This window comes from Lynx rufus, unplaced genomic scaffold (genome assembly GCF_022079265.1).
Source record: "Lynx rufus isolate CCGP_SWC_20201006 ecotype Redwood Valley unplaced genomic scaffold, mLynRuf1.p SCAF_13, whole genome shotgun sequence".
Taxonomy (NCBI): domain Eukaryota; kingdom Metazoa; phylum Chordata; class Mammalia; order Carnivora; family Felidae; genus Lynx; species Lynx rufus.
This window is the reverse complement of record NW_025814827.1, coordinates 67,351,548-67,373,155: the sequence shown is the minus strand read 5'-3', so window position 1 is coordinate 67,373,155 and position 21,608 is coordinate 67,351,548. Positions and strand designations below refer to the sequence as shown.

Sequence of the window (21,608 nt, the reverse complement as noted above, 5' to 3'; positions counted from 1 at the left end):
TCACTCATTCTTTTCAGAAGTGCCACACATTGAATTTTGCTTCTAAAATGACACTTAATTCCATCCATGTGAAAGTGGCATTTCATAAGGAAGGGGTCCTCAACACTCAGTGAAGTGTCCATTGGGACGTGTTCACCATCCCATTCTTGGAACCCATTCTTGGTTCCTCCTATCTTGGAAATCCAGAGGGTAAGCAGTAGATCCCACCCTACAAAGATGATATACATAATTCACTTAAGTGAGATAAAGGACCTTGGTGGAAACAACGGGGACTATTCATTTTCTCTTGCTTGGAGTTCCCTCCCCAAAGCAGAAGTAGCAGGGGGAGAGGGAACGGCAGCACTAATCTATTATGGGAGCAGATAAATGAATACTATGCTCCAGATTTTTCATAGCAATTACTTTTGTAACACACGTATAAATGCACGTTTGTAGCTATTTTTATCACTTCCCTATCCATATGCTGTTCGAATAGTGAAGAATATATTCAAGAAAGTGAATTGCACGCAGGAAGCATTAATTATTGTGGTTATAGAAGCAAATCACAAATCACTACTATATTCCCAGTTTTTCCCTATTAAAATTGGGCTAAGTATTTCTACACTTGCTCCAAAGTAAAGATGCCTCGAGTTTTCTAATCCTTTTGTAACTGAATTTCTTAAGCTCCCCAAATATCAGAGCTAGCTAGCTAGCTCTGCCCCTGTGAGACACTGTCTTTCACAAAAGAGAAAAGGTTTTCAAAGCAGTTAACTTTAGTAGGAGACACTGCATATTAAATAAACTAAGCTCTGAACTCCCAGTGTCTCCTCTCCTAGAGAGGAGAGGCATTTCATTGCCGCGCTGACCACAATTCCATTTAAAAAGGACGGAAATGGGGAAGAAACTGTGCCATTTCTAAGTGCCCTGGCCTGTTCTGCCCTCTAGTCAAGTAGAACGGGTCCTGGAAGACCTTGGGCGACGGGGAGGAGACGGTGTGTGCTGTAATTACCCTGGTCTAGGGTGGCAGCCGGCCCTTCGGCGTGCAAGCGCAAACAGCGGCGTCGGGCATGATAACGGTGGTCCGCCGCCGCGGAGCTCCCAGGGAGTCGGGGCAGGGCCTCGGCGGGGAAAGCTGGAGGCCGGATGCCGCCGGCCTCGCGGAGCCTCTTGGCGCTGTCCATACTGATGAGCTCCTCGGCTGACACAGGCAGGCAGAGCGAAGGCGGAGCAGAGGAGGCAGAGGAGGCGCGGAGGCAGGCGGCAGAGCCGCGCACCCGGCTTTGACGTCGCCCAGCTGCGGCTAGCAGCTCGCGCTCTCAGCACGTAGCGCACAACGTGACCACACACAGCCTCCCTCTCTGGCAGCCCGGCAGCCCGTCCGCCCGCTCTCGGCGTCGCCTTCGCCCTCCTCCTCCTCCTCCTCCTCCTCCTCTCGCCTCCGCGGCGCGCACCCCCGCGCACAGCCAGGGATTCCGGCCGGCGTCGAGCCCTGGGCGCTCCGCCGCCTGGCCCGACACCTCTGCCGCAGCTGGGGCCCGAGCGGCGGCCACGCAGCCGGGTGTCCTCTTCAGGCGGCCGCTCCCGCGTTCACCTCTGGATGCCAGCACTACGTTAGCCCAGGCGGGGAACCCCTTCTGCGGCTCCCTGCTCTAAACTCCCGCCTGTCCCGACCGCCCCCACCCCTCCACCTGGCGGGGGCGGCGCGGAAGCGAAGAGGACGCGCGCGGTGCCGGTGGGCACGCGTAGACGTGTGTGCGGATCCGGTCTCGGCTTGGCATTCTCCCTCCCTTGCAAGTGGCGGTGCCTGGACTCTGCTTTCGGCTCCCGGAATCGGTGCGGCCGCCCGGAGCCCTCTCTTCGCTGGCGGGGCACTAAAGGCTATTTTGGAGAACGGTGGTGGCGGCGGCGGCGGCGGCGGCGGCGGCTGAGGCTGGTGCCCGAGAGAGCTCCAGACGCACACTCTGCTCCTCTTCGGTCCCTCTCCTCCTTCTCCCTCCACCCCCCCCCCCTTCCCTGCCTCCCCACCCCCGTCCCCCTGGCCCCACTCCTCCTCTTCCTCCTCCTCCTCTTCCTCCTCTCCCCGCTCGGAGATGCGAGCCTGTATCGTGTAACAGGATTGGCGTTGCAATGGCAACTGATGGAATGGGGGAAGGCAAGACAGCAGGGCTGGGGGCTCCGGACTGCGGGCGGGCGGGCCGCTGCCGCCGCTTGACGCTCCTCCGGGGACCTTCGCGAGTTACTTTGTAAAGGCGAATCCAGGCGAGGAAGCCCCTGCTCCGTGCCGCGAGTCAGAGGCCACTTCCTGCTCCGTGGCTGCCCGCGTCAGGCTTGCAGCGCTCGGCACCCCCGGCCCCTGGCCCGCGCCCGCCGCCAGCCCAGCGCGCCGCCGCCGCCGTCGCTGCGGAGACTCGAGCCCGCTACCCTGAAGAACACTTAGCCTCCCGGTCCCCTTCCCATCACGCCCCCTGCTCCTCCCCGGCGCCTGCGATTTTCCCAGGCGCCCGGTGTGAGTGCTGCGTGCGTGTGAGTGTGTGTCGGGGTATTGTGTTGTGGGAGTGTGTGTGTGCGTGCGTGTGTGTGTGTGTGTGTGTGCATGAGTGTGGGGTGTGCGGGGCTCCTGCGCTCCGCTCACGGCCGCCGCCGGAGAAGGACAGACGGACGGCGCTTCCTTCTTCGGCGAGCGGTTCCTGGGCACCTCGGCTCGGCCCGGGCGCGAGTGGAGCGCGCTCGGCTGGCCGCCGGCCTCCGGAAGGTCCCGCTGCATCCCCCCTGGGCTGGATATGTTCATGTTCACGTGAAGATGGATTTAGTGTACGGTCTCGTGTGGCTGCTGACAGTCCTCCTGGAAGGGATCTCTGGCCAAGGAGTATACGGTGAGTGCAATCGCGACGCTATCGTGACCTTGTGATTCTTGGGCAACATAGGCTGGCGAGCGAAAATGCACGACTCGCGCCGTTCCGGGGCCCCTCCCGGCGTGGTATTTGATTTACACTTCATCACGTTATTGGGAGCGGTGAGGAGGCAGCGAGCGCGCTGCGGGTTGGGTTGCGAGCCGCTCCCCCAGCGCCTCGGCTGGGGCTGGGAGTTGGGTCGAGCCGACAACATTGCACTCTTGCGAACGAGTGGCTTTGCACTTGATTTATCCCCGCTGGGGAACGGAGCTCTAGCAGTCCTTGATTTAATGATTTGGCTCCTTCCATTGCCGCGGTGTCTGTGCCGTGGTTTCCCCCGAAGGGAAGCTCCGAATGTGACCCCAGTGAGCTCCCCATCCCTCTCCGTCTCCCGCCTCCTCCTTTTCTCCACCTTTTCCTTTTTTTTTTTTTTCTTCTTCTTCTTGGTGAATGCTTACATGACTTCGTTTTCCGGCTCAGGAAGTGGGGTGACAGTTGAGTTGCGTTCTGCACCAGCGTTGCCATGAATACTGACTTGGGGAGGGGAAAATAGCAGGCAAGATTCTCGGTGCCAGACACAATTAAGGGACATGTTTATGTGAATGGATGAGCAAATGCATGAATGAACGGATGGCCAAGTCTGCGCGTCTTGGCTCCGGGGCAGGACACCAGCTCGCTGCAACAGGAACACAACGACAGTTCTCTGGAAAACCCAGGTCTGGGCCGGTTAGGACCGAGAGAAGGGCGAGCTTGTTAATTTGGAGATTTTTAAGTCCTCCAGAGCAGATCTAGGTTCCTTTGCCTGTCAGCAGTTGGCACCCTTGGCTTTCGGGATTGAAAGATACACTCACTCACACACACACACCCAGACTCTGGTTGAAAGGTGCCTCATTTCCTGGGACCAGCAGGCAGTGCCACAAAGGAAACATAACTTTTGTGATCTCAGAGGTATGGTAGGAAGGTGAAGAGAACAGCTATGGAGGGGACAGCGGCCACCACTCTGCTACAGCTCTCCTAGTGTCAGGGTGTGCTGGACACTCAACTGCTGCCTTTGGTATCACTCCAGGGTTTAGACCCCAGCGCTGCACTGCTAGGTCAATGGCTGTCCCTGGGCAAAGGGCATGAGTGTTTGCAGAGGTTTCCCTGCAGACCATGGAACTTACTGCAGAGTGGGTGCGGGTGCAAGGGGACTTTGAATACTTAAACTCTCTGGGAACGTGGTGTGTGCCATGGGCAGGTGTGTGGGGAAGGAGGCAGGAGATCTGACCCAGCCTTTTTTTACTGTCTCTGCTGTGTTTTTCCTGGCTTGAGTGTTTGAGGTGGTGGTCAGGAGGGGGTTGGGAGGGGTGAGCTTTGGCCCTCCAGCGCTCCATCTGCCACTCTTCTTTCTTGTCTTCCTAGTTCCCTTTTTGGCTCAGGCCAGAAAAGTTTCACTTTCTCCTACCTCTGTGCATCTTAATTTCCCCTCTCTACCCAGCCTCTCTTTCCCAAAGGAAAGAGAACCCGCTTGAGGGGGTGGTGGTGGTGATGATGGTGGTGTGTGTGTATGTTGAGAGAGATGTTGAAACTCCAGGCAGATCTTACTGCTTGGCTGACAGCAGGAGGTGGGGCCTTGAGGAGGGCAAGAATTCACTTACTGCTCTTTTGACTTCTGAACATCTTAGAGTGGCTGAGATTCTAGGGATAGAGGAATATTGGAGATAGAGCCTTATGAAGGAGCTGTTCCTTAACATGGGGGAGTCTGGATTCCTTTAATCCCATATCCAAGTCTTTATTTCTTTTTCATTTGTTCAGATCATTCCAGCTAAGAAGATTAAACAACAACTCTGTGTGTGTGTGTGTGTGTGTGTGTGTGTGTGTGTGTGTAGGAGATAATGAGAAGTTAGATTCAGGGATGGCAGGACATGCTGGAAGTGTCTGGATTAGAAAGGCATGGTACCATTTTCCTGTCACTTTTTGTCTTTCGGATTATAAATCCTGGCACGGTTTCATTTTGGGCAGTGGAAGGGTAAGATCTAGGAGTGGGAACAAGTAGGAAACAGTTGCATTGAAATAATGCCCATGATGCTTAACAACAAAGGGGGATGCAGTTCTGCTACTGAACTAATCACTGTGATGAAGGTAGCGGTCTTTTTTTTTTTTTTTTTTTTTCTGTTTTCTTTTAATATTGGTGTGGCTATTAGGCATCTGGCTTGGATTAGAATGGGGTTTGTGTGAAAATTAATCCACATCCCTGGTCCTTATAAATGTTACAGCTACTAGGTGGGTGAAAAAATATATTTATGTATTAGTTTTTAAATATGTTTTAGCACAAGAGTTAGGTTCTCACAGTGGGAACCCCTAACCTTCAGCATCAGCCTCACCTGGAAACTTGTTAGAAATGCAAATTATCAGGCCCCTCCCAGACTTTCTAAATCAGAAATTCAGAGTGTGGGATCCAGCAATCTGTGTTCCTTACCTTAGGTGATAATTGTGATGTATGCTTAAGTCTGAGAAACACCGATAAGGACTTCAGATTTCATTGCTGTGACTGTGTAAATCATGACACCCTTCTTAACCTAAAGTAGTTTGAATTTTATTTGTCGAAATGTTTATAGTGAGTTTATGTAGGTATAAAATATTGATCAGTTGTGGAAAGGACATAGACATAAGAGTTAGTGTAAGGTTATAAATTGTGTTTTGAACATTTTATTTGAAGAACCATGAAAACGAATAAGTAAGAAAGCAGGGCAGTTGTAAACAGAGACTTTAAAGATCTACATTGGAATTTCGCTACCATAAAAATCTATGTCCCTTTATCCCTTTGTATTTGCTGATGTAAAACCATTCATGTTACACACAAAGTATTATTTCTTAATGTTTCCTTCTACTAGCTAAGTTAAAGGGGAAATAAAAATTGTCTTATAGTTAATTCAGACAAAATTATTTCATTGCAGCCTCAAGTTAACTTCATGATTTAGAAATATGTCATTGCAACTTTTCTTTGAAATAGCTAGTCAGTCCCTTCATTCTTTCACTTCTTGGCTGGAAAACTCTGAGCATGAAATTCAGGTTTTTTTAAGTAATTGAGAATATTTGTTTTAATGCACAGATTATATTGTTTTGAGTAACTATAATCTTATTCCTCTTGTGCACAATTAGCTTTGGCACCACGTTCAATACTTATGTTGTAAAAGTGTGTTCTGTAGACCCAGGAACTTACTGTTATTTATCCTGGAATATTGTTTAGGAAACTTACTGCACAATAGCTGAGATTTGTGTATGTGTGGCATTTAGGTAAGGGAAATTATCCATCAGTTTATATCTGTCTGTCTACCCCCCATCAATAATTCTGATGTCATTAAAAAAGACATTTAAAAACTGGCATTTTCCTGTATCTCTCTTAACTGTCCCACACCAGAGATAGTATTACAGGGATATAAATTATTTGAAAACACTTCTGAAAGGAAAATTGGAAAAAAAATAATTCTTTATAACAAAGCAGCATTAGAAAAACATTCATGTAGACTTCCTAAGACAGCTGTTAAATATTTTGATGGATAATACTCATTTGGAGATATCTATATTTGTGTAGTTTTTAAAATCCATTTTCCTGAGTTACAGATTTGACTTTCTTGAATTTTAAAAAGTTATTTGTATTCAAAGTTTTTTCCTGAGAATACTCTTGGAATTTGAAAGTTTTGTTTTATTTTTACTTACACTGAAAACCAGAGTCCTTAAATGAACAGTGAAATGGTATCAACTTTTGGTATTATTTTGTTGGACTTCCTTTGTATTAGTTTTAGGATACCTGATTAAGCATAGCATCAAGGGTCATAATAAACCTCAGCTATATGTATACTTAACTGAAATACTTAGAGCCAAGCGATCAAAACATTTTCCTAGTTTTGAAAGTTTTCTTTGTAAGTTTTTGTGCAGTTTGGGTCGTTTAACTGTGTTTTCTAGAGATCTTACATCTCTAGAATCATATATTGAGAATCCTATCTCCCATCGACTTCTCAGTTGTTTTGCTAAAAAAGAAAAAAAAAAACTACTGTATTGCCACACACTGTATTTTTACTTCTGGCCTATCATGCCCTTAATTTCCAAGGAGACTCATAAAAGATTATAACTGCATTACCACAAGACAAATCTACAAGCGAAAAACAAAATAAAAGTCCATGTCTGAATGGTTTTTAATGGGAGCCAATCGACCAGTGAGTAGGTATCCTGAAATGGTTAATGCACCATCTATATAGTTCCCAGGATGTGCTGGAAATAATAAATAGAATAAGTTTATCAAACATATGTGTATGACAAATTAGCAAGCTATATTCACTCAATTCCAGTAATATCAATTAATATCATATAATTTAGCAATGACATTTAGTGTGGATAGGAAGGATCTGGAAGATAGTTCAGCCTGTCAGTAGGTCGAATCTGAATGGACAGATTGATCCAAAGGATAAGAGCGCTCTAGAACATCAGTTGACCATTGCATTCAGTCCCAGGATGTTGCCATCCTCATGGCAAAGTTATCCTAAGTGTGTTGAATTGTGATTTTTGCCCATTTTGAGTTTGGAGAGGCCCTATGATCAGAGACTGCTTTTGGCTGAACACATATTTAGGGTGTCAGCCTATGGCAGGAGAGGGGGATATAACTTTAATAAATGTTGCTGAAAAAAATCAATCTAAAGCTCTACCACATACAGCCAGCTCTTTCTCTGTTCCCACTCTTCACCCCACTGTTCCTATATGCAGTACACGTACACATAAACAGACTCATATTGTCACCACCTTGGCCACCATCATATCATCATCACCAAGAGTGGGCTGTCCTTTGTATCTTGGGATTATTTTTGTCCATTCAAGGTTGAGAATTTGCATGCAAAGTGGGAAGATTATTTAAATAATATTACTTGCTCATGTCTTATAGATCCCTAGGAAAGTCCTTAAGTGGGCTATTAAGTATTTTAGATTGAGCAGGTTGTACATCAAGCCTAAGGAATCATTTTCTAGAGAATAAGTTAGAAAGGATGCCAGGGTGAAGATAATTAGGACTCCGATGTAAAAGTGTAGAGATGGAGTTCTGGTGAATAGAGATATCACTAAAGAAATCCAAGGAAAGCATTTTTCGTGGTCTTGATTTCTTGGATTAATTTTATTGCCTCTGATTCTGACTCTTCTTATTGATACTATACAATTATTTTTGTTTTTGTTTTATAAGGTGAACCGCCGTAAATCTGTTTTGAGAAGTAGGCTACAAGCAAATTTTTCTGAAGGAATGTGCTCTGTATTCTTTCACAACTTACTATTTTAGTATGATTATGGTGGGGCTTTCCGAGATAAGACCTACCAGCATGAGCCTTATGGGTTCAGTTTATGTCTTTTTAAGACAGTGTTAGGAACTGTGATCGTGGGTTGCTTTCTAGATGTAGAGGTAATTCATCATTCACATTGTCTGACCTGGTCTTTATGCTTTGGGAAGAGTCTTGAAAGAGTTGGGTTTAAGGCTTACAACCCACAAAAGGCAAAGGCAGATAGATATACCAGCCTAGTCCTGGAACTGAGCTCTAGAGTGGTGCTTTCTGGCAGCTGCAGTAAACTAAGGGAATGTGCCATCAGTTCTGAGTTGAATTGGAGAATGTCGTACTCTCCTTTTTGGCTATTTTGGAGGGACAAGCAAAGTATTATAATGAGGGCATTTCAGGTATGAATAGGGTGAGTGTTTTCAGCTTCATTGTTATTGCTGTTAACTGAATAGTCCCACAAAATGAAATTTCATTTCTTTGTTTCAGTGACTATCAGTGTAAGTATACCACTTACATCAGACTGAATAAATGATTGCATTCATAGGAAACTGTGCCCTATTTTTATTTTCAAATCCAATTAATAAACTTTTGGGCCTATACAATTATAAAGTTGTGAGAAGAGACTATAAGATGTCATTAAATTTTCCCACTACTTTAAGACCCAATATGCCAGTCAAATGGCAGTCCTGTGTTGTTTATGAGATTTCTTTACAGAAAGAAATTTCACAACTCTTTTTTCCAGAATGCAGGCACATCCATTGGATGGATTTTTTTCCCCAACCTACTAATAAAATTTGTCATGTTGCATTATTGGGGCACACACTTATTTTCCATTTTATGCCAGTGCAGTTCCATTTCTTTCTTTCTTCTGAAAAAAATGTTTATTTATTTTGATAGAGAGAGAGCACATGCAGGGGAGGGGCAGAGAGAGAGGGGGCAGAGGATGTGAAGTAGGCTGTGTGCTGACAGCGACAGCCCAATGCTGGGCTAGAAATCAACAACCATGAGATCATGACTTGAACCAAAGTTGGATGCTTAACTGAGTGAGCCACCCAGGTGCCCCTCCATTTCTTTCTTACTATACCTCCTTACACTGATCCCAGTTAAGCTTTTTTTATATTGCTTTCTTACCACTTTTTCGAGATACTATACCTTTTCTAAGCTTGGTTTCAAAACGCTTTATTTTCATTTCTGTTGATGTCATTGATTGAATTCAGTAAGATGATGATTTCCATTTCATAATCCAAATCACACATTCCCCAGAAATTATAATTACAGGAAATTTCAAATATTAGGAAAATATTTTTGGGCTATTACACATTTACTATAAATATATTAATTAAAGACATTGTTACGTAGCAACAAGGGTTTTAGAAATGATGAGGTAACTTATTCTTTGTATCTTTTAGTGTGCTACCTTTATAGTTTTTCATAAAAGTAGGAGACATCAGTTTCTTACTGTTCCACTCAACACTCAACACTCAACTCAACACTCTACTGCTGTGTGGTTGACAGATGGGGTCAAGTATGTGACATGTTACCATATCTGCAAGCAGCCTATTTTTTGTTTTATTTCTTTGTAATGAGAATGGGAGGGGTAAAAATCATTGAGTGATTCTGTGGAAAGGGAAACATGTCTGTCTGAAAGAGGAAACGTTGATTCATAGCTAGGCCTCCCAGAGTCCTAAAGGACAGCAGAAAATGCAGCTCAGATCTGAAAGAGGTAAGTAGGAAATAGGATGCTAGCCAGAAATGACTGTTAGAAAATGTATCCACCCTGTAAGTAATGGGGAAAAGCAAAATAATTTTTTTTCTGAAGTAATTAGAACTTTGTTCATGTGTGTCAAACAGAAGAAGTAAAATGTTTGCCATTTGACTGAAAAACATCTTCAGGAAGATTTTTCTGGTCTCCTGAAAGGGAAAGATGAGGAACTCTTAAATAGAGGCTATGGTCCTGCAGACCACATTATCCTTCTTACTAATTAATTGTATGACTTGGGTACATAAGGAGAGAGAGGCACAGATTAAGCATCAGGGCATTCTGTTATTTCTGAGTGGAACTGTGTATTGAGTCCATGCCTTGCCTCAGGTAGATGTCCTCCTGAACAGGAGGGGGCTCCTGTGAGTATGCCCAAGAAGAGAAAAATCTGAGGAAGACAGGCAACTTTTCAGAAACTATGGCCAGTGGGAATTCTGTACAGATTCTGGGCAAATGTAGGGTAACTTCTGGTAATTCAGTCAACAAATTAATGTATAACTGCTGTGGATAACGTGTAGCTGTGTGGTGTAAAGGCTGTGAACTGAAAGACTTTATAAGTTAACTGAAGAGATAAAACTAAATGGGGAAACAGACAAAGTAAGGCTGTAAGAAATATATAAGTTTGTGCCTAAACAACAGAGAGCAGTTACCGTTGACATTATGGATGGAAGAAAGTTGAAAAAGCTGATACATCCTAAGTTGAGCCTTGAAAGTAGGTTGGCATAATACTGATAAAGAAGGTGGAAATGCACTGCCACAGCACAGATCCCAGCTGTAGGAATCATGGTCCATAAGGAAAAATAACCCTAGAATGCATATCTAAGAAAGCTTAAGCTATTTCTCCAAAGTATACCCAACTAGAAAGATATTATCTGTCATTTAGCCTCCACCTTCCCCTGCAAAAGTCTGTAAGTCTGGGAAATAAATTTCATTGTGTGATATTCTAGAATGTGCTCAGATATTTATGTCCACCAAGATTTTGGATTTGGTCAGTTTGAAGCCAACTGACTGCTCATTAGAAGATAAGACAGTTATCAGAGCGCCTTGTTGGCTCACTCAGTGTGGAGCCTGCTTGGGATTCTCTCCCGCGCTCTCTCTCCCCCTCCGCTGCCCACTATCTCTCTCTCTCTCTCTCTCTCTCTCTCTCTCTCTCTCTCTCTCTCTCAAAATAAATAAATAAGGTTTTAAAAGAAACATTAAAAAAGGAAGAAGATAAGACAGTTGTGTTTAAAGTTCTGGCAACCTTGGGAAGCTTTGAACCTACACAGCAGTTCCTCTTGGACTTAAAGTCAAAGACTTTTCAAAGCCCTTTCAGAGTGTATACTACTTAGAAGCAGTGGACTGTGGGTCCAGAATGACTTGAAATGTCATGTTGATTTTTACAAATGTACAGCCACTGAGATGAATGCATTGTCGTTATGAAAAGTGAGGTATGTGCTTTCATTATTGTTTTTTACCCTTGTGCAAAGCAGCAAGATGTGGTTGAAAACTTGAGGAATTTAGGCTTGCTTCTGGTTCAGCTGTGTTGCTTTACTGGGTGACCATGGACAAAAATCTTAATCTCTGTATCCCTCCGTTTCCACATGCAGTCAACTGTTAGGAAAGTGGGCTGTTACATAAAGGGAAGCAAGAATAAAAATGTATGGTTGCTTTTTTATACCTGGGATAGAGGGAGAGTGCATGAAAAGTGTTCTCCATCTCCTTAAGAAAGTACACTCAGGTGTGCTAGCAATTGGACCTCATAATAGGCCTGCCATTTGGTTCTTAGAACAGAGTACAGAACTAGTAACAGAGAAGAAGTAATTTTTTCTGGAAAAACATTCCAGTGTGTCAGTCTAGCAGAAAATAAGTGTTATATTTTAAACAGTATATCTAATATTAATATGTGCATGAAAATGCTATTGATATTACATCTTGTGTACACATATAATTGGTATTGCACCTCAAGCTAACCTCTTTCTCTCAATTTGCATAACCCTGGAATTTCTTACTGGCGGGGGGTGGCAGTGGGGAACTGCTAACCCCACTCTCTGCCTCATTTACGAGCTCCATTGAGGGGCGCCTGGGTGGCTCAGTTGGTTAAGTGTCCGACTCTTGATTTCAGCTCAGGTCATGATCTCATGGTACGTGAGTTCAAGCCCCAGGTCGGGCTCTGCGCTGACAGCCCAGAGTTTGGTTGGGATTTCTGTCTTGGTCTGTCTCCGCTCTCTTTCTCTCTCAAAACTAAATGAATAAACATTAAAAAAAAGAACTCCATTGAATATTAGTGTAACCTAAACTTTATGTGCATGAGTGTATTTACATGTGTGTGTTCAGATTATATATAAATCTTGCTTTTGTATCAAGGAGCAAGAATATTCTTCTATTTTTATTTTTTTTAATGTTTTATTTATTTTTGAGAGAGAGAGAGAGACAGACAGGCAGACAGACAGAGTAAGAGCAGGGGAGGGGCAGAGAGAGGGAGACACAGAATCCGAAGCAGGCTCCAGGCTCCAAGATGTCAGCACAGAACCCGATATAGGGCTTGAACCCGTGAACCACGAGACATGACCTGAGCCAAAGCTGGATGCTTAACCAACTGAGCCACCCAGGTGTCCCAAGGAGCAAGAATATTCTTAATGTCCTGCTCTTTGACACTAATTGAAAATTAGCTGTCTATAAATGTAAACTATTTGAATGGAAAAAAGTAAGAATTACTTGTAAAAATATAAATATTTGATAGTATAAAAATAAAAACAGGGAAAATGAAAAATTATCAAATGAGGCTATTGCACATTTATTGTGTATAGAATCTAATTTTGGTCCAAAACTGACCAAAATTGCTATTTCTCACCTACCCAACTAATTGTTAAAAAAAAATCTTTAGAATTAACCGAAAAGTACATTTTTGTACTAGTGCATTTTAATTATACTCGGCAAATACTATATTTTTTGTCGGTGAAAGTTAGTTCACATAAATAATCCCTATTCATATCACTAATTAGATGGGAAAAATTAGGCTGTCATTTGAGTATCAGGATATTAGTTAGACAATCGTTGGGAATATTGGTCAGGTAACAATATTGGTTCCGTAACAAAACCAAAAGGTCATATTTTCTTAGGACCTTAAGCAGACAAAAAATTATTAGTTGAGAATAATTTTCCCCGTTATGTGGAATGAACAGTGTTGACTTAGTGAAGTAAGCCACCATAAGGACATGCACAGGAGATTCTGTCGTGTGCACAGATTCAACTGTAGTTTTGGAGTTGTCGGTGTTACCTCAGTACCTCAGAATTAGTGAAGTTATTATCAACAAGCGATATAGTTAATATTTTTTACCCTGGTTTTGAATTTGCTCCTTGTTTCATGGTTATTCTACACTGTTATTATGATTCTCCCCTTGTTCTTTTATTCACTTATATCTATCATTTGGTTCAATTTTCACACTGGACTATTCCACCTGTACTGTTCCCCTGTGTAGAGCTGCTATATTAATTTTATTTTTTAAATTAAAAAAATGTTTATTTATTTTTGAGAGAGACAGAGTGCTAGCAGGGGGAGGGGCAGAGATGAGCTGTCAGCACAGATCGCCATGCGGGGCTTAAACCTATGAACCGTGAGATTGTGACCAGAGCTGAGGTCGGACACTTAACCGACTGAGCCACCCAGGCGTCCCTACTATATCAATTTTAAAATTTTCAGTCTTACTTCACAATCAGTGCTCAATCTTTGGGTGATTTTATTCTCACTTTGTCATGTATAGATTCATCTACGTATCATTGCATAAGGAGATGCAAGTCTGTTCTGTCATGACCACTCCCTGCAATATTTAAGCTACATGGTGACATCATCGCTGTGAAGATTAGGGTTTCTAAACTTCCCATTCTTTACCTAAGACAAGAATAACCCCCAGGGGACTGCAGCCTTTTACTCAGAGGCTACTTATTCTCTGATTATTTCCTGTGCTTCACCAACAAACATCTCCCCAGTTGCAGCAGCTGGGGTTGAAAGTCTCCTTTCTGCTCACTGTGATTTCATGATTTTACCATTGAACTCTATTCTAATTATATGTTATTTGGGTGAGCACTTCAAAAGCATCTAAGTTTTTAGTTTTCTATCATCATTAAAAACTTGTTCATACCTCAACTCTAAACTTACTTATGCGAAGGAAGTACTTTGAAACCTTTATGGCTTACCCACCTCTTCAGTTTCAGAGAAATATTAAAAGACTCTTATCTGTCTAGATATAAATAGATATGCACACACTATAAATGTATATTTGTATATAGAGCATATATGTATATGCTCTAAAAATATATTCACATATATTAATTGTGTTTATGTATGTGTGTATGTGTGAGTGTGTTTGTGTATTCATAGAGTAGGTGTCCTGGATTAGTATACGTTTTAGATTAAGCTGGAGGAATTGGATGGCTTTCCAGCTTCTCTTGCAGAGATGACTCTGATTCAGTGTTGTCAGCAGGGCATGCAATCTGTTAACTAACATTCGTTTTGTTTTTAAATATCCCTTTGTGATACTTTCATGTTCTTCTTGTTCACCAGTTTACATTACCTCTAGAAACTTACATTACTTGTCTTTCCTTCTGTTTTTTGCAGTTGACAGAAGAGAAGTTTTTCTTAGCTGCATAATAGCACTACATGGTCAGTTTATTTTGTTTGCAGTACAGTGATGAGTACACTTGAAGCCCAGTGTCACTGGTATTCTGAGAAGACCATCCCCTGTGTCTATTGGCCAGGTCTTTACAGTAGGTCTTTTCCCCTTTTTAGTGAGCTTTTAGAGCATCAGACATATCTGTATCCAAATGAGGATACTAAAATTCATCTATAAACTAAATTTAGGTAATTTGAATTATATGCCTTCTTTTTCTATTATTGAAAAAGAACTAAAAATAGGATCTAGTAATTTTTTTGATAAAATAACTGCTATTTATTAAGTGTCTGCTATTGCCACACCTTGTACTAGGTGCTTGTGCATATTATGCTATACTCTGATCTTTGGATGAGATGGATGAAAAATTAAATAACCACCGTATAGTTACTTGTGCCTAAGTTTGGAATCATATATGAAGTATATGCAAAAATAAGTATTTGTGTATATTGTTATATGTATTATTAAGCTTTATTCGTATATGTGTGTGTATATAACTTCCTATGATTAAAACAAGCAAGTTAGCTCATGTGCCATACATGAAACTTAACCTCAAACAGTATATATATGAAATGCAAATTGTGTGATAAATTCTAGCTTTTTGCCCGAGAAACATATATAGGCAGCTAAAGTCAGCATTTTATATCATACAGCCTTCTTTTTTAGAAAGGAAAGATAGGATTTATAATTTTTTTTTTTCTTTTTAGAATTGAAATGCCCATACTGAGGGCTCTCTCTGGTGTCATTTATTTTTGGACTGAAGGGATATTTTAAGCTTATTCATAATTAGTGACCTGTAAAAATGAAGACATGGCTCTACTAGATATTCTGCAGAAGTAGTTCTATTCTTCCATGTAAAATAGTAGGCATGTGCTTATAAAAAATAACCACTGTCAACTGTACTGCTTTATTTTCCCTCAGGCTGATTAGCAATCACTGGCCTTGGTAAGATTAATAGTTAAATGTCATATTTGGCCTCATTTTGCCTTGAGATCCCTCCAGGTACTACTTGGGCTTTTTTTTTTTTTTTTTTTTTTTTTTTTTTTTTTTGCTCAGAGTTAATTGAGGGGACTATATCAGCGGGTTCCTTTTTCTTAAAAATCTTGTTGTGCTCAAGAGGACAGTTGATTGCAAGCTCTGTTCTTCTCTTAGCTGCCAGTGAGCAACTGAAACCTCAAAGCTTACAAATTAGTGCAGTTTAGTGATTTGTTTTAGGCTTTTAGCTACGGCATTTGCTACCATAAAAGCCATTTTTCCTATGCCTTTTGAATGCAGTGATTGTGTCATATAGTATAACCCTGTACCATTCTGGCTATTGTGTGATTGATACAGAAACTGCTTCGATAGGAAACCATTTCAAGAGAGAACAGGAAAGGTATTATATTCGGCTGTAGTGCCATGCATTTCTAAGCAGCTGATGTTTTCTTTAACTGATAACCACCCCCCAAATTTTCAGAGGCTATTGAGCCTTTAGAACTTTAACTCTTAATTCAGTCTGGCTGCAAAGAGCAACGCCTGAAGTTCATTATACATTCACATTTCATTAATTCATTAATTCTGTAGGATGACTTTGTTGTTATTGTATTTTCAAGTCATACCTCTTTAAGAATGTGGAGAAATGTTAATTTAGTGAATTTTTCTCTAAGCAGTAATTTGCTCATACCTGAGCCAAATACTCAGAACTCTTGATATACGGCTTTTTGCACACTGAAAATTGTAATAATATTGTCAAATGGAGCAGGCCATCATATGTTTTGTAATCTTTTTTTTAAAGTTTTTTTTTAAGTAAACTCTACCCACGACATGGGGCTCGAACTCACAACTCCAAGATCAAGAGTTACATGCTGTACGAACTGAGCTAGCCAGGTGCCCCATGTGTCTTGTAATCTAACAATCTCAAATTACACTGCAAGCCTTTGTAAAGGAATGGATTCAAGGATGAGTCAAATCAAAGTTCAAAATAGTTTAATCATAGATTTTATGTTTTTACTACCTCACACATTTAACACTATATTTGGGAATACTTGCAGAAGAGAGTACACCCTATTTTTGTCTTTCTTCACTCCTAATTTTTGTATTTTGTGATACCTTAGATGCATACTCTATTTTGGATGAAGGTGGATGGTGCCTTAAAGATTGAGGTATAAAATTATATACCTAAGATTTAAGTACATCTCTATGTTATGTTTTACCCTTTATTTCAGTAATATATAATGTTAGCAATTAATAGTCATTCAGTTAAACGTCTAAAAAAGCTGGAATAGATTCTTAAACAAAATAAAGAATGACTGTGATTTTCAAGTATCTTGTGAAACCGGAAAATGCCATTTAAATATCTGTAGTTGTGACAAAACTTAAAGTCTAGATATTTTCAAAGATTATTCTAAGATTGCTCTAAGAATATTTTCTGGTGGCTTAACTATTGACAGCTTCTTATTCATTGTACGTAGCTGTCATCCTCCCAACAATTATCTTGACATTGTAGAGATTTTCTCATTGTTAATGAAAGACTCAGCATTTCTACAAATGGGAAGTTATTGACAAAGCAAATAAATGAAAACCATTAAAGCAAACTTCCAACATACTACTGTATGCTGCTCTGGGGGTTAGATTTTCAAATTACATAGGGAGAGGCAGGTGTCTTAGCCTGGTCATAATATTGGCCTGGAAACAGGCAGATCGCACTGGAATAGATTTATTGTTATTACAAGAAATAGTTGGGTGTAGGTCATGGGGACTGGTAGGATGGATCAAGGCAGAATGAGAGATGTCATCAGACGTTGGCTTCCTAGGAAATGAACACTGAGGTGAAGATTCACATGCCAGTTGTTCATTAGGGAGTGCTCTCTGTACTCCCTGTAAGGGAAGGAGGGAGCCTAGATTGAGTAGAGGAAGAAGTTCAACCGTGATTCAGTTGCAGCAGAGTCCTAAGCTGAGCTGATGGGAACTGTGAAGCTGGGATGGACCTTCAGAGATGTTCCAGATAGAGGAAAGTTCCTTTCTACCTGCTTTTCTACCAATTGCGAGATGTGTGCTGCCCCTGGGTAAGATGGCTCTCTTTAGTAGAAGGCAAATCCTGGGAGGAACTCAGCTGTAAGCAATCAGCAGGCAATACTCTTAGAAGCTGGGAGAATGAATGTCTTTATGTAGAAGGGATTCTGAATAAAACACATTTTCTACATGTCACTCTTTATGGTTTTCATATTTGGTTGCTTATGAGAGTTCATCCCATTGGAGAACTGGTCCTCCAGGAGCAAGTTTCTTTTCTTAAGGAAATATAAGAAGAAAGTTAGTGGGATGAACGTCAGCCCCTGCTACTGTGCCTGAGCTCAGAACCACACCTGATATTTATCATCCCCCCTTTTCTACCACCCCTTCTAGGAGCCTCCTACCTGCAGCTGGCAGCTCTGAAGTGACCCTGAAGAGCCTGGGATCATGGTTATAATGCCCATCTCAGGCTGCTTCCACAGATACTGCATTAGTCAGTTTGCTGTCAGAATCAGTAGGGCAGCATAAACAGATACATAGACCAGGGTCCCTGGGTACTAGGTGTCATCTTCCCTTCACATCGTGTTACAGCAGTCTTTCCTTTTCTTAACAGTCAGACTTAGTTATCCCTCCATGAAAAGCTACTCCTTTCTTGGCCTGTTTATCTTCAGCACATAGTGGCTGGGTGGCAGCTGTCACAAGAGTTCAGGGCTCTTGCTGTTGTCCCTGGGGAAAGTGTTCCCCTCTGGGGACCAGGACATCTTAGCCACACAGAATTTAGAACTCTAGGGACTGAGAGCACAGGGACCCCATATAAGTTGCTAGGAATGAAGTTCAATGGGGTTCTTGGACTTGTGTATTCTACTTACTAGGGACACAGCTCCACATAATGGTCATTAATTTAGGGCTATATGAGGTCTTAGGCGTGTGGTGCCCAGTCCACTCAGGCCATTGTCTCCAAGCTGCTACATCAGCTGCTCCTTCAAAATACTGTTCTATTGTTCTGTCTGGCCAGCAGCTTTGGGACGGCACATGATATGACAGAACCAGTAGATTTTATGATCATAAAATATACTCATTGCTGTACCTTTTTTTCCTCTTCAGTGGATCCCTTTGTTTAGTACAATTTTATGAGGGCTCCCATTTGGGTGGATCATATATTCTGAAAGCCCTTGGATCGAGGTGCTTGCTGATTATAGGCAGTAGATTATAAATCCATACCCACAATATCAATATTTCAGTTCTAATCAGGATGACTCTGCCCCTTCATGTATGAATGGGGTCCAGTGTAGTCAGTTACCACCATAACAGCTGGTTATTCTCTTTGAATGGTATATATCAGGGTCTCTCTTCCTGGTCAGTTGGTCACTTAGCAGCAGCACTAGCTAGATAAGGATTCATGACTGGGAGCCTGTCTATGCTGCTTGCTTTGTGCATGTTGCCTGTACTTTTCTCTGCGGCTGCTTCCTTCTTGCACCTGTTGAACCAACACTGTGGTAACTGATGGCAAGCTGACTGATGTTAGCTGGTCAAGTCATTCTATCTATTACGCTGTTTATTGCCTTACTCTATTTATTGCTTTACTCTAATTACTACTGCTCTGTAAAAAGCCATCCCAACGTAGTGGTATAAAATGGCCATTTTATTATATTCATGGATTCTGTGGTCCAGGAGTTCATACAAGGGACAACCATAATGGCTTATCTTTGCCCCATAACTTCTGAGCCCTTACCTGGGAAGACTTGAAAGCAGGGGATGAGTTGACATCTGGGGACTGGAATCATCTGGGGATATCTTCACTTACATGTGAGGTAGTTGATTCTGGCTGGCAGCTGGGACCTCAGCTGGGTTGGCAGATGGAAAGCCTACAAGTGACCTCTCCATATGGGCTCTCTCATAGTTTGGGGTTCATCACACTGCGGTGGCTGAATTTTAAAAGCATGTGTCCCAAGAGGGTAGAAGTGGTCTCTTGATCTTACCCAGGAAGTCACATGCACTGATTCTAAAGTAATCTGTCCTTTGAGGCAGAGATACAGGTCCACCCAGGTTGAAGGGAAGGGACTATAGGTCTTACTGCTTGATGGGAATAGTGTCACGTTCACCTAGAAGAAGGATTTCTGGGATTAGAGAAATTGTTGCAGGCTTCTTTAGAAAATGCAGTCTGTTACATGCCTCTTTCATGGTGGAAGCAAATACGTGTAAGACAAAGATCTGTCAACTTTATGCCCATTCCCATAGGTACATTTGCATTTCTCTTCCCCTGAGTTATTGTTGCTGATATTCTGTTATTTCTCTTTCCAGTCCTCCAACCAACCACCCAGCCAGTCTATTCACTGCTGCCAATGAGTGTATATGTGTGTGTATTCTCCAGCAACTTTTCTTTCCACATGAAGTGTATGATCACCAAAGCTCAGCATATTGAGTGGATTTCCCCTCATTGCTGTCTTTGAAGGAGCTTCAGGGCAGGTGCAGTACGTCTTTAGTTTGTGACACATATCAAGCCAACCCATCTGTGGAACATTATTGGACATGGTGGTCCCATATGGGACTTTTCATAAAGTCATGGGTATGAGTTGAGGGTAATGAGCCAGTGCTCTTTACCCAGGGTAGATGTAGGGGTCTGGACTGCCTTGCTTACTTGTGCATTCTCTGTCAACTTGTGTTGGGTCTCAGATGTACCATTTTCACCTAATAATGGGTTGCTACTGGACCTGCTTGATCTTACATCACTTAACTGACACAATCTAGCTTATAGTAGGCATTTTTGCTTCTATAGCCTCTTAATAGCCTATGGTCAGGTATTCTGCCTGAAGAAGGCCCAGTAGTACATCATAAACTAATTTTCGAATGATTTATAATTCTCTGCTGCAAATAGCATGGGCTTGCTCAAAAACCTTAGGTGTCTATGTCGCGATTCTCTTTCTGGGACTTGCCTTAAACTCTGCATGGTGACTTCTCTCACCAAAGATACTTCTAATAACATGGAGTTTGTGGGGTCATATGACCCAAGCTTCAGGATTTCTTCAGTGCCACCTGTAACTTTTGCAAAGTCTTTGACTTTCCTGGGCCTCACTCCAACCCAGCATCTTTCTGTGGGACATGGTAAGTAGGTGACAGCAGTATTTCCAACATGGGGTATGTCCCTTCTGAATCAAAAGAGTCCTGTTAGGGATTTTGCTTCTTTCTTATTGATGAGCAGTGTGAGATGCAATAATTTGTTCTTTGGAAGAGTTGTCCTTGCATTCCTGAGGTCTTAGACACCTAAAACTTTCACTGATTAGGTGTTTTCTGTCCTCTGCACATGTCTTACCAACGCCTGTAAAGTACTTGCCGCTTTTTGCTTATGTGGCCCACTTAATAAAATTTATCTATATAATGGATTAATGTAATATTTTACACAATGTTCAGTAAGTTCAGATACTTTCAGAATAGATTATGACAGAGAATGAAAAACTTACAGTCTTGAGTCAGCATGGTAGAAGTATGCTGCTGTTTGCTCTCTATGAATGAGAACTGCTTTTGGTTCTCCTTTTTATTAGAGATGGATAAGAATGTGTTTGCTAGGTCAGTTGCCAAGTACCATAAAGTTGTATCCATCTGTTATAGGAAAGATACCACAACTAGCCAAGCATCTACAATTGGGGATTCTGCTTGGTTGAATTTGTAGTGGTCCTGTCTCATCTTGCGGCATCAGTCTGGTTGTATTGACCTGACTAGTGAATAAAATTAGGACATAATGCCTCCTTTAGGGTTTTAAGCATGATGCTAATATCTTCCATTCCTCCCAATAAACAATGTATTTGTGATTTGCTGTCTTGATTTAGGGTTGGGATAATAGGCATTTTAGAGAACCCCCTCACCCTGGTTGCCACTCGGCTGTTCTTATAATTAATTGGCCAACATTGCTTCTGAGGCTTAAGTGCCTCAGACTGGCCTCTGTTATTTAGAGACCCTGTTGTTCCCACTGCCATCAGGGAATCAAGTTCCATATGACATCTCCTGGTGTTTGTAACCTCAGCAATGTGGAGACCCCCTCACCCTAGCACTCACA

General features: G+C 42.2%; 1 protein-coding gene across 1 annotated transcript in view; it reads left to right on the top strand.

Moving 5' to 3' along the window:
• Positions 1–2,548: 2,548 nt before the first annotated feature.
• MDGA2 (MAM domain containing glycosylphosphatidylinositol anchor 2) overlaps positions 2,549–21,608 on the top strand; it is an 850,755-nt gene continuing 831,695 nt past the window's right edge. The window contains exon 1 of the mRNA XM_047075663.1: positions 2,549–2,852. Within this exon, the coding sequence (XP_046931619.1) occupies positions 2,573–2,852 (280 nt within the window). The 5' untranslated portion in view covers positions 2,549–2,572. The remainder of the gene's footprint in view (positions 2,853–21,608) is intronic.